The sequence below is a fragment of the Mauremys reevesii genome, linkage group 5 (assembly GCF_016161935.1).
Source record: "Mauremys reevesii isolate NIE-2019 linkage group 5, ASM1616193v1, whole genome shotgun sequence".
Classification (NCBI taxonomy): Eukaryota; Metazoa; Chordata; order Testudines; family Geoemydidae; genus Mauremys; species Mauremys reevesii.
Genome location: NC_052627.1, coordinates 55,618,870 through 55,632,191, shown reverse-complemented (window position 1 = coordinate 55,632,191; position 13,322 = coordinate 55,618,870). Strand labels below are relative to the sequence as shown.

The 13,322-nt window shown below is 41.3% G+C and overlaps 1 protein-coding gene across 8 annotated transcripts in view; it reads left to right on the top strand.

The window, feature by feature from the left end:
* The window catches only part of TTC29 (tetratricopeptide repeat domain 29), a 187,088-nt gene extending 181,991 nt beyond the window's left edge, over nucleotides 1-5,097 (top strand). For all 8 annotated transcript variants that reach the window (XM_039539201.1, XM_039539204.1, XM_039539202.1 and 5 more), the window contains 2 exons: nucleotides 3,878-3,953; nucleotides 4,855-5,097. In XM_039539201.1, the coding sequence (XP_039395135.1) occupies nucleotides 3,878-3,953; nucleotide 4,855 (77 nt within the window). In that variant the 3' untranslated portion in view covers nucleotides 4,856-5,097. The remainder of the gene's footprint in view (nucleotides 1-3,877; nucleotides 3,954-4,854) is intronic.
* The last annotated feature ends 8,225 nt before the right edge of the window (nucleotides 5,098-13,322 follow it).

Sequence of the window (13,322 nt, the reverse complement as noted above, 5' to 3'; positions counted from 1 at the left end):
TAATCTTTATATTCATAAAACCACCAAGTACAACTGCCTCTATTTTAAGTATACCACTCAGAATACATGGCTAAAGAGGAGGCCAAATCTGCTTTTAAAAAGAAAGCATTCGGTTACATTTCATTTATTGGGATGGAAAAAATTGGAAAATCTTTTGCAAGTATAGGACACACGTACTTTTGCTGATTGTGGTATTATTTGGTATAGTATTTTTATTTCTGCCTCACCACGACATTCTACAGCATATAACTAAGAACAGCTTCATAAACTTTCAAAAGGCAAGTAATTTTTAGATGAGAAGAATGGATCATATCTCATCATTTGGTTTAAGCCAACTTGACGATATACATACTATAGCCTAGCCTGGGTAAGTTTTATAAAAAATTTAATGAAGAGCCTATAATACATATATAGCTGACCGAAATGCCATATTTGCTAATACTGAGTCAAATTATACGGAATATGTTGTATCAGTTAGAATCGTGTATAATGAAAATGCAGTATGTTGCCTTATATTAGTGCTTTGGTAAGTATAACATGCGGCAGTGAGGTAAGAACTCAGATAGAAACAACAGGAACATCTGCTGTTTTATATATATATATAAACACAAACAGCAACACATGTATATGTTGTTTTGCATGTGTGTGTGTGTATATGTAGGTAATACAATAGCACCATTGTTAATTTTTATTTGACATACTAACTTGAATATTTTAAGCACTTTGTGTAAATTAATAGCAAAAGCTGCCACAATGAAAGTAACCTCTATTTATTTCCTTTCCAATATAGTCCAGATTGTGTGTTGTTTTTAGCTTGTTTTTTAATTTGGGGTTTGGTTTGGTTTGGTTTGGTTTGGTTTGCTTCTTTACCTATAAGCAGAGCTACAAACAAGTCCACTGAAATAAAAACATTTGCATTTTGTGGGGAGGATTCCTGCATCAGAGAGTAGGGCTGTTGAGAATTCTCATTTTATTATTAGTTAGTTAATTATCATTAAGTGCCAACTTTCCTGCCCTGTAGAATATACAGTCTAAAAAACAGATGTTATACATTTCATTTTCATTAAAAACTTCTGAGTGCATGGAGTTTGGGTGAACTCTTGTCCTCACTGAAGTCAATTGGAGTTTTACCATTGACTTCAATGGGGCCGGAATTTCACGCTGTGTCTGTAAAATTCCATGCACAATAATGGTGCCAGACAAATAATGGGCCATATTTTCAAAAGAGCTCAGCTCCCATTTAGACACACAATGAAGTAGCTAAATTCTCAAAAGTGTTCAGCACTTAGCAGCTCCCATTGAGGACAAAGGGAGCTGTCGAGAGCTTAGATGCTCTGAAAATTTGTCCCAGTAATTATAATTGCCAATAAAGAAGCAATTATAATACATCAGAAACATCTTATCGTACATGCAAGGTCCCTCTTTTCCAGTTTTTTATTTTGTTGACAATTTCCTGGGAATGTATGGGGGTTATTACAAACATTTTAAAATGGATGAAAATCAGTGCAAACAATTAACTTCACAGTTTTCTGGGTAAATAGTGGGATTAATATTGGGGGATGGAAGGACCAAAAAAAGCAACAGGTTACCAAGATGCCATTGCTCCTTCCGGAATGGGAAATCTGATCCAGGGAGTTCCGGCATTTCCTTTTTTAGGACTCAGACACTGACATACACATACTGACATCCATGCACATGTGTGTATCTTCCAATGCATTGACTTACTTTAACAGACAGCCTTGCATATACACTTAGACTAATTTACTGTTAACATAAAAACATCTACCTAATGTCATGGATTGGATTTGCTTTACATAATCAGTATTTTCAGGTACTTAAGTGGTTCAAAATTAGGTGAAAATAGGTAAAAAAACAAATAATAGCTTTTGTAAAACCCAGGACATTTTAGGTAAAAATCAGTAAAATCTGAAAACAAAGGGCCTTATATATATATTACATATGCACATACACACAAATATATGTCTGTCCATCTGTATATCTATCTGTCCATATTTATTAATACACACAAAATGACTGAGAGAGAATGCATGATAGTATGGTTTTATTGGCAAGAGTCTCATTGTTCACAAATGGGAAAGCCATGGCTGAGTTGTATAGAAGATTATCCCATAGATGTGCCAGTAAAACATTCAGCCCAACCCACACCATCAGTGTCTCCATATATGTTACATATTTTACAGGGAAAAAAAACTCTTTTGAAAATTATTTTTAGAGGGTATTTTAAAAATTTATTAGTGCCAGATTTCTTATCCCTCCACCTGTACAGAGGACTGACTGTATAGGCTGTATGGGCTTTCAAGAAAAAAGTAAGTTATCGCCGTAATTCTAATAATTTTTAGACGTTTCTAAAATTCATCTAAAATAGCTTTTTTCATACTTATAGTGTCACAGTTTAAATATCTAGTATTTCAAGACCAACTAGGGCTAGAAACAATGGCTGTATGTCAGTGGGATTCCTAGCTTTCCAATAATATAGAGCTCCTATTTCTAGCCCTAATGGGTCACAAAATACAGTATAAGACCTTGAATATGTTACTAGTCCAGAGTTGACTATTTCCCAGTTTAAAGGGATAAGCTGTTGGGAAATATAAATATTTGTGACAGGCTGTTCTGGAGTTTTTTGGTGGTATTTTGAAGCTTCTCAGAAGTTTAGAGTGTTAGAGTGGCAGAAATAGCTTAGTGAACAAATGCAGGCAAAAGTTTCAAAGGTGTACAAAAATGCAATTTATCACAAAATTCCATCATTTTTCATGTGGGTATCTCCACCACTTTTGTAGGTATCCATGTATGTCAGATAAATAGATACATGTAAATACACCTCTACCTTGATATAACTCTGTCCTTGGGAGCCAAAAAATCTTACTGCGTTATAGGTGAAACCGCATTATATCGAACTTGCTTTGATCCACCAGAGTGTGCAGCCCCGCTTCCCCGGAGCACTGCTTTACCACGTTATATCCAAATTTGTGTTATATCGGGTCGCATTATATCGGGGTAAAGGTGTATGTGTGTCTATATATCTATATTTCCACATATATACACATGCAACCACTCTGTTACTAGTTTTACAACATTGTGATTCCATTGAAATCAGTGGTGCTGCTATGCCAACATAAAAATGTCATTTCATGGTGATGTATCAGGCCCTTTATTGGCATCATCCTACAATGCAGTGTTGTCAGCTGCTTATGGGAATCAGGACTTCTAAGGCCAAAGGTAAATATTTCAGAGGTAATATGAAGTTAGGCTCCCTTCTACCCAGTTAAAATTCCCTTAGGCTTACTTATTCCCAGCCTGCTGCTAAAAGAAGCTGAGCTGTTACCTTAGGCCTGGTCTATCTGAGAATGTTTTAACTGGAATAACTTAATTGTCTCAATAATACTGGACAAACCCCCAAAGTGGGGCTTAATCTGGTTTAGTTTAATAGTATAAAATGTTTCATAAATTTAGTTATTTCCATGTTAGTTGCATACAGGTATAGATACAGTACTAATATGAAGAGATAGTGAGCAAAAGTGTATATGCTGAAAGTTTCATTTTATTGAGTCAGAGGTGCTGTTCTGTCTGCTTTTAGTCAATTCGAAACCTGGCACTGATGTGGAGATGAGACTCAATGATTTTTCTAACCTTCATGATTATAATGCTAAGGAGATGGTACATTAACGTCTTTGGTTTGGCAAAAATTTTAGTTCTGCATCTCCTGTATTCCATGTAGCCATCTTGTTACAATCTAAGAATTTGTATCCCCTATTACTATATACTGTGCTGTAGGATGTTCACAGAAGCCTTCAGCTTTGCTTAAATGCTACTGTGCTAGTCATATGTTAAACGCATTAATTCACATTTTTCTTAACAGAGCTTGCTAAAGACACAAGTGGTGTTTTGGAGACCAATGAACTATTTCTGCAGACCCCAGTTCAAGAACCTCTATGGTATAGTATTTGCCCCCATTCTAAACTCTATAGGCCTGTTACCTAATAATAGTCAATTGATAAGAATTGATAATAATAAATATGTTTTATGGGTTTGAATTTAGTTAATAGTTAAGATAAGTCAGCTTGATTGAGTTTATTAAGCAATTGTTATTCAGCATGTAACAGAAAGGCATATGTTACCCCAATCTGGAGAATGCCTTGCAGCTAGTAATAGTCTGATTTTGATACTGTCTGGTTCTGTTATTTGCTTATAGCCTGACACTTTTATATGCAACTTGTTTACAGTTTCATTTGTATTGTTTCCTTTTTTTCACAGACAGACACATCTTATTTTTAGTATTTTTCTAACTTTCCAGCTACATAATCAAATATCTTTTATTTACTTTACTTTATATTTTGCTAACTCAAGTATCTGTTACTAGTTGTTGCTAGTGCGTTGCTACAAACAGTATTCCTTACTTTAATTCTTGCAAAGATTATCATATCTTTTCTGGTAATTCTTGGCAAGCTGGTATTTTTCCTTTTCTTAACATAACTGCAAAGCATCAGTCAACAGGCCCATATTTGCTATTCTTGCTCGCACAAAACTCACAGTGATGTCAAAGAGAACAGTTTACTCTGACTTTCCAGAAGCTGTTTGAATCTTTTTTGTTTTGCTCTGTCCAAATACAATATTTTTCCTTCTCGCAAAACTGACAAAAACATGATTTCACACTTTTTTGCTGTTAGCATCGAACTGATTTTTGATTGCTGATCAGTTAATCTCCTTTCACTTTAGGGGTATAAACCTCTGAGGCAGAAACAAATCCATTAACAAGCTGTTGAGTCTGGAAAGAAAAATCCCAAATTTACACTACATGAAACTTACAGTGATATAATTTGCTATTTTTCATTACAGAGAATTCCAGCTCACTCAGAAAAAAAGCTTTGAACCCTTTTGATGAAGTCAAGAAGATCCTTGTTAGAAAATATGCAGAAAAACGTTTGCGTTTCAGCTTGTAATTTTAAAAGGAGCACAGAGTTGTTGTGCAAGCGCCCAGCAACATTAGGCCCTTGTCTGACTGGTATCAGGTTCAATATGTGTCGCAAAGTTTTTTATCTTAACTATCCTGCATTGTTGAAATAAAATACAAAAGGAATGGTAGCATTATAAAGGAAAACCAGTATAGTTACCTATTACATAATCTATCCTACAGTGTACCTCCTGTGAGGTGCTGAGCACCCTTAGCTCCCATTGAAGTCAATGGGAGTGGGAGTTGAGGATGTTCAGCAAGATCATGCTCTAAACATATATGCTAATTTTAACACTAATATCCAGCATTTTGTCCATTTCCGTAACAGTACACTCAGATTTTGACCCCTTTTACACAGGGCCTTCAGCTGAGTTTAACAAAAGTGCTTAACAGCTGTGACTCAACTGGGTTTTAACATGGTTAGAAAAGATCCAGCCTGGTTGGTGCACTATAGCATGGTTTAGATCTAGGTTATAATACAGTTTGGCCCTAACCAGCTTCAGCCACAACTAGGTTTGTTTAAGCTGTGATTAAGCATAACTATTAAACTCTCTTGAAAGCCCTGTATAAACAAAGCATTTGAAACGCTGTTTACCGTTCCTAGTAAAACAATAATCCAACGTAACAGTGAAACAAATATATTGAACATGGATATTTTTTGTCATATTGAAAATCTGTATTTAACATGTTCAAAGCTACACAAGACACCTTTTAAAAGTGCACCCTGTGCTTATTCTTGTAATCAAACAAACTAAAATCCATGGAGACTGATTTTAGCTAATAACCTGCTAATAATCTAAAACTCTGATTCCTTTAGTACGGTGAAGTCTGCTTGGAGAATTTTATTCTAGTTTGAGTTGACAAATTCTTCTTGTCAGGAGATTCCCCTCATGATTCTTAGCAGGCAAACTTCAATAGGTTTCCACAGTTCTCTGTGGCCATTTTAAGGGCTGCTGTAACCCTTGACCTGGATAGAAGCTAGGAGGATAGAAGATTGAGATTATCCTTCTGAGAAATGTAGTAAAAGTAGAATGTTGGGGACCCTTTGAGTTTTATTTGGAAAAATTGATTCAGTCTATCATATATCTCAGAAAACCAGATCTTAGATCTTTCAGATCTAAATAAACAAAGGTTTATGAGTCCAAATAATTGAGATTCTTTTCTTTAACAACAAAGCCTCCCAGGTTCAGAGTCTGAAGGAGGCTCCATTAGGTCTTTGGTCAGTTTTTATGACAGTCCTGTGAAAGTGAGTGCCTTAGCCATAACAATAACTCAATCCACTGGTTCTCTTCAGGGCTGCAATCTGTGGAACTGGTTAAGAACATCTGATAATAGGATTTGTTTCTATTAAGGCTATGCAAAATATACAACATTTCTAACTCCATCTGCACATTTTTTATCAGGATTTATATATGCAACACACATACAATACATCTGACACAGTGTGATTGGTTGTCACAGAGACCCCCTTGGGACTGTCACGTGACGTGCTGAGATTACCTCTGAGCCCGTTTTCCCTCCCATCTTGGGACTCCAGAACCCTGCCTTGTTAAGCTAGACATGCTAGCCTGCTGCATCACAGACCCAGGTCTGGTCCACACCCCAAAAGCTGCAGACTTTAACCAAAAACTGCGCAGCAAGTCACCTATCTCCAGCACCCAGACACCCAGTTCCCAATGGGATCCAAACCCCAAATAAATCCATTTTACTCTGTATAAAGCTTATACAGGGTAAACTCCTAAATTGTCCGTCCTCTATAACAGTGATCTATATGCACAGCTGTTTGCTCCCCCAGGTATTAATCACTTACTCTGGGTTCAATAATAAACAAAAGTAATTTTATTAAGAATAAAAAGTAAGATTTAAATGGTTTCAAGTAATAACAGACAGAACAAAGTAAGTCACCAAGCAAAATAAAACAAAACATGCACGTCTAAGCCTAATACATTAAGAAACTGATTACAGGTAAAATCTCACCCTCAGAGATGTTCCAATAAGCTTCTTTCACAGACTAGACTCCTTCCTAGTCTGGGCCCAATCCTTTCCCCTGGCACAGACCTTGTTAGTTTCAGCAGACATCTTAGGTGGAAACTCAGGGTTTTCTCCTGACTGGCAGCCCCCTTTGCTCTGTTCCACCTCCTTTATAGCTTTGGCATAAGGTGGGTATCTTTTGTCATTCTGGGTCCCCATCCCTCCTTCTAAATGGAAAAGCACCAGGTTTAAGACGGATTCCAGTATCAGGTGACATGTTCACATGTCCTGTGAAACCCCAGCCTCCATTCTTCCTGGGCTGGCTCACACAAACACAGAAAGGCTTGCAAGTAAACAGAACCATTTACAACCAATTGTCCTAGGCAATGGGAGCCACCAAGATTCTAAACCACCATTAACGGCCCACACTTTGCATAATTACAATAGAACCTCAGAGTTATACTTCATATTTCTAGCTTCAGATACAAGAATAATACATGCATACAAATAGGAGGAATATATTCAATAGGTTATAACCTTTGTAATGATACCTTACAAGAGACCTTTTGCATAAAGCATATTCCAGTTACATCATATTCACATTCATAAGCATATTTCCATAAAACATATGGAGTGCAACGTCACACACAGATTTTTTTTTTACCCAGAAATATTTACTGTAAGCATAAGGATTGTTACAGCAATGTTCATTTTAAAACTTGAATACATTTTGAAGGTCTGAGAAGAATACACTTCAGAGGTCTGAAACGTTTTATAGGACTGTTCCTACATAAATATATGCATACAGTCCCATAAATCTCTCTAATAAATGGTAACAAAAACCACAGAACTATAAATTAAATGCTAAATAATAATATTGTTGTCCTTTGAGGCTAAAGTGAACTGGTTTCCACAGAATTCACCCCTTACATTTCAATATAGATATTATTAATGTGACACTGAAAATATCAGAAAAGCAAAATACATGTTTTATAGATAATAGATGAAAATCACTTTAGTTTAATTTGAAAACCTTTATAGAGGTTTCTCGACCTCTGCACTTTGTAAGTAAGGGAGCAATGGAAAGTCCTATTTCCAAATATCTGATTATGCTGTTAAGAAAAACATTATCCTATGAAGTGGAGCATTTTAATTTGTACTTTTTTACTGAAAAAACCTACTCATGATTTAGAAAAACAGACTATCAAAAGTATACCAGACAGACACTGACTTTTTTCTTTTTACATGATAGCTCCCAGAAATGTTAAGGATTATAAAACATGAAATACTTTGCTCTTGTAATTGAATGTGATTTATTTCTGTCTCCCAAACTTTAACATGCAAGTATGCTAATTAGCATCCATAAACATCACTACTTTTTGCCAATCTACACTAGTTACTACATGTCACTTTTTACAGGTGTTTGTAACAAAATGATTGCGCATTCAAAATATAAGAAAATAGCTTTAACACATTTTTGCCAGTGCTTTTTACCTACACAGCTTTGAATGAAAATAATAAATTTTATTATCATATAATGATCTCTCTCTCTCTCTATATATATATATGTAATGATTTTCAAAAGAATCAAGGCATTGTAGGATGTCATATTTACAGAGAAAAATTAACCCACCAGTCTAAGTCAACTATCTGTATTGTAGAATACAACCACCATCCCGCTCCAGCAACAATTCACAGATTTTTTTAATAGGGGAAATGAAAGCTCAGTTTTCCAGGTCAAATAAACAGAGGAAGTTAGGTAAGCAAAATGTAGTTCCTTACACTGGAATTTGGACAGGATTCTGTGATGAACACCCCTGCTCTTGCAAACAGTACTATGAGGTATATGATGTCTACAGATAATGGTCAGGACTCAGTTTAAAACAGAGTTCCCACTGTCACTCTGCTGGAGCTTTAGTCCAGTACAGTTTGGAAGGATGATCCCACCTACTGAATTTCCAACTCCTCGAGCATCAGGGTTTTCTTTGGTGATCTCCCATCCAAGCATTGACCAGATGTGGGCCTAATTATCATATGAGATCTGATAAAATCTTAGCTCAGATTAGTATAATGGAACCTCTGTCTCTTATTTCCTTACCTAAACGGGATGGCAACAAGTTGTAGTATCATTGAAGACTTCCCTGTATAGAAATCAGTCAGTCTCAGCTCTGTCTGGTTCAGTTATCACTGTAATCCTCCTCCCAACTTCTTCCAGAATGCCCCTAATCCACAGTCCCCTAAACATCAAGATCAGGAAATAAAACTCAGATCAATCAAAGTACACATTGTAAAGACACCTGCAGCTTCAGTGTGTCAAGAATATATAGTAATAGTTGACTTCAGTGGAATTTACTTTGCTTACATCAGAGCCAAGTTTGGCCCATAGCTTCTAGATGTGCAAAGTAGTTTCAAAATCAAGACTAGCCAAAAATATTGCAGCAAATCAATTTTTTTGAGATGTAACATTTTTGTCTTTAAAAGCAAGTTTTGCTACATAATGTAAGACCTGGCAATGACTCCATTTCATTGAATAAGTTTTTAAATAAAATTCTTTGTGGATCAAACAGATGGCATCTTACATTAAATAACAGTAGTTTCTGGCTGGGAAGAAAATGTGTGTGTTTGAAATCATTCTATTTATCATTTAAAAAAATAAAATGTGCTGTAAGTTAATAGGTTGTATCCTCTAAATTAAGATGTATACAATATTTCACCACTTACTTGTAAAGCCATTTTGAAAAATACTATCTGAGTCTTTGAAAGGTCATTCTGTTCTGGAAGGAATCCATTCATCTCAATGTAGTCCACTATAAATGTAGTGGTAGAAATACTATACATAATTACCTAGGGATAGATAGATTAGATGGTTATTAATATCACTTTTTATGTTACTGCTAGGAAGCAAATGGAAGAAACAATATTATCTTATTTGTAAATAAAATGCAAAGCATAGGTTATATTCACAGTCAATGCTATTTGTCAGGTAAGACTCATACCATTACACTCCACGGTCAAAACTCATCAGCCTACCGCGACTGATACTCATTAAAGACTTCACCTGGTCATGAAACCCATTGAAGCATTTCTAAAGATTCCTAACACAAACAAGAGAATGAGGGTCTAAATATATTTACAAATCTGCATCTGTTTTGCTAATGTATTTTTATGCATACATGTTTTGGCCTATCGATAGATCGATTGAAAGGTTTGTGTTGTGTTGGAAGGTGAAATAATAATGTTTTTGAGGAAGGTCTTCATGTTTAAGTCTTTGATTGACATCACCGTATTGCTGAAGAGTGATATACAGAACACTGGATGTCAAGGAGACTACATTAGTGATTATAAAAGAGATTTCATAGGAATTTAGTAATTAAAATATAAACTTCTTTTTTATATTTGTAATATTCAGTTTCACTATTACAATATATAAGGCAAGAAAGACTTCTCACCAAATGAACTTTCAAAAGGGATAAGATTCAATGGAGATACAGCTATCATTGGGTTGGGAGAAGGGAGGAGACGGCACTGGTGTTCCTTTAAGTGAAAATCTACCATTTAATCCCATAATTGTCTTCCATTTGCTTCCTACTTCATGGGTGGTGAAAGTACAAGATTCTACTCCCATGTGCCTCAATCTTGGCCTAGAGAGGTTAATCTCCACAGGTGAGAGGGTAGTTAAGTGTCCAGATAAAGTCCCTGACCTTCTGCCTAGACTGCTAACTATTTATTAAGTAGTACATTTTGGGTGTTGTGGGAATCTGGTCAGTAGGGTCAAGAGTGGAGTTATCAGTTCATTTCACAGAAATGGCAAACAACTGTCAGATCGTAACAGTTTTCAGGCACTGCTGCCCTACATCAGATCTGAGCTACTGACCTAAAACCTGGTCCTGAAGTAAATGAGAGTTAAGGGTGTGTAATACAGTAACTCCTCACTTAATGTTGTAGTTATGTTCCTGAAAAAATGCAACTTTAAGTGAAACGATGTTAAACTAATCCAATTTTCCCATAAGATTTAATGTAAATGTGGGGGGTTAGGTTCCAAGGAAATTTGGGGGGGGGGCAGACGAGGTGGGGAGGTGTCCCTGGCTTACCCCTGGGACTCAGGGCTGGGGGTGCAGGGTCTGGGAGAGAGTTAGGGTGCAGGAGGGTTCTCAGGGTGGGATGTGGGGTCTGGGAGGGAGTTAGGGTGCAGGAGGGAGCTCAGGGTGGGGTGTGGGGTCTGGGAGGGAGTTAGGGTGCAAGAAGGCGCTCAGGGTGGAGTGCGGGGTCTGGGAGGGAGTTAAGGTGCACAAGGGCACTCAGGGTGGGGGTGCGGGAGGAGGCTCAGGGCTGGGGCAGGCAGGAGGTGCAGAGCACTTACCTGGGGCAGCTCCTGTTTGGTGCAGGGGGTGTGCAGGTGGCTCTGCTCAGTGCGGTACCGCCCCCATAGTCACAATTCTGGGAGCTGCCCCTCCTCCCCCGCAGGCAGGGTCACCTGGAACACAGGGGCTTTAGAGGCTGCAGGGCCCTGGTCTAAGGGGGCCCTGAGGCCCTGGCCTGCAGCTCTAAAGCCCCTTTCGGAATGTGGCCCTGCAAGCATAGGCGGCAGGTTTGTATAATTTTTGGTGGGGCCCAAAATGGTGGTGCCCCCCGCGCCGGGCGCGCGGAAATTCCGCCGCCCGCAGGCGGCGCGCGCCGCCGCGCCGCGCCGCTGCCCCCCCGCCCCGGGGGGGGGGCGGGTGCAGGCGGTCCGCACCCGGTCCCGTGGTCCGCGCCATGCAGCATCCGCGATCGTCGAGCCGAGCGCCGCAGGAGCGCGCAGGCCACAGCGCATGCGTCCGCAGGTCCGCCCTCCGTCGCCCGCCTGGGCTCCGCGGGCACGACGCGCGCAGGACTGCGCCCAAATGCCCCCCCCATGCCGCCCCTGCCAGCCCAATGCGCCCCCACGCCCTGCTGGGGCTTGGGCCCTGGCTCCCCCGCCCTGCCCCCCTACCCCTAACCATAAAAATCATCAGCAAGTGCAAAGATTACAAAGGTCAATTAAAAGTGGAGCAGCAAAGCAGCACTTGCCTACTTCAATATACAGCTATATATTATTGTGCACTGTTGTGATGAAGTATGTATGTGTGAATAATTTTTTCTCTGAATACTTGGGTGCCCAGTTGCCTTCCCTGTGCCAGATGAAGGTGTTGGGTGGGGAGAAAGAGATCAGGTGGCCTGGGATCTGGAAGAGACAGAGAGAGGAGGCCAGGGAGGTCTTGGGCTGGCTGGGGGAGAGGGGGAGGGGAAGAACCAGGCTCTCCCCTCCCCACCCCAAGATGGACCACCCTGACCTGTTGTTCCTGTTTTCTGTATTCTGTTTAACTGTTGTTCCTGCTGTCCTGTGTCTGTTCTGTCTTGTGTGTCTGTGTGAGCTTCTTGTCTGTCTGCTGCTGCCTGGGTGGGGGGGGAGGACTTGCCTGGTTGCCCCAGCTGGGCCTGGGCAGACCAGGCTGGTGCAGACAGGGCAGTGTGCAAGGGCATGCTGAATGCTCTGAGGTCAGACCCTGGAGCTCTTGAACTGCCTTCTGGGAGAGAGAGAGTCTGCAGTCCGAGAGGAGGCTGACTGGAGGGAGCCCCCACAGGCTCCTGAGTCTGTTCCCCACATCACAGCCCCCACCCACACTCCACACAACCCAGACACCCACCTCTCTCTCACCTCTCCCTCCTTTGCCTCTTCTCTCCTTTCCACTCTTCTCTCTCCTCTCTCCAACACTTTCAGTTGGCACCTTGGAGAAAACTGATTTGGGAGAAAGGAAGAAAAGGAGAAAAGTGAGGGCTTGAGCAACCTGAATTGAGAGGTGTGAATCTGGAAGGAGGGGCAGGGGGGGGGTGGGGGAGGGGGGGGGGCTGGGCTCCATGGGGGGGGAGCTGGCTGCAGCTGCAGGCTGCACGGGGTCTGAGTGCTGGTCTGAGGGGGTTGGAGGGTCGTGGAGGGGGGTGGGGGAGGGGGGGGGGGGGGAGGGGGGGGGGGGGGGGGGGGCAGGGGGGGGAGGAGGGGCAGGGGTTGGGGGGAGAGGCAGGGGGCAGGCAGCAAGGAGGAGGGGGTTGGGAGGGTGGGGGGGGGGGCGGGGGGGCGGGGTGGGGGTGCCGGCGGGGGGGGGGGGGCGGGGGCCGGGGGGCGGGGGGGGGGGGGGGGGGGGGGGGGGGTGGGGGGGGGGGGGGGGGTGGAGGGGGGGGGGGGGGGGGGGGGGGTTTGGGGGGGGGGGGGGGTGGGGGGGGGTGGGGGGGGGGGGGGGGGGGGGGGGGGGGGGGGGGGGGGGGGGGGGGGGGGGGGGGGGGGGGGGCTGGGGGTTGGGATTCTCTGCGGGAGGGCCTGCAGCTGGCCTGCTGGCGCCCTGAGCCTGGCCCCCAGCCGCCCCCC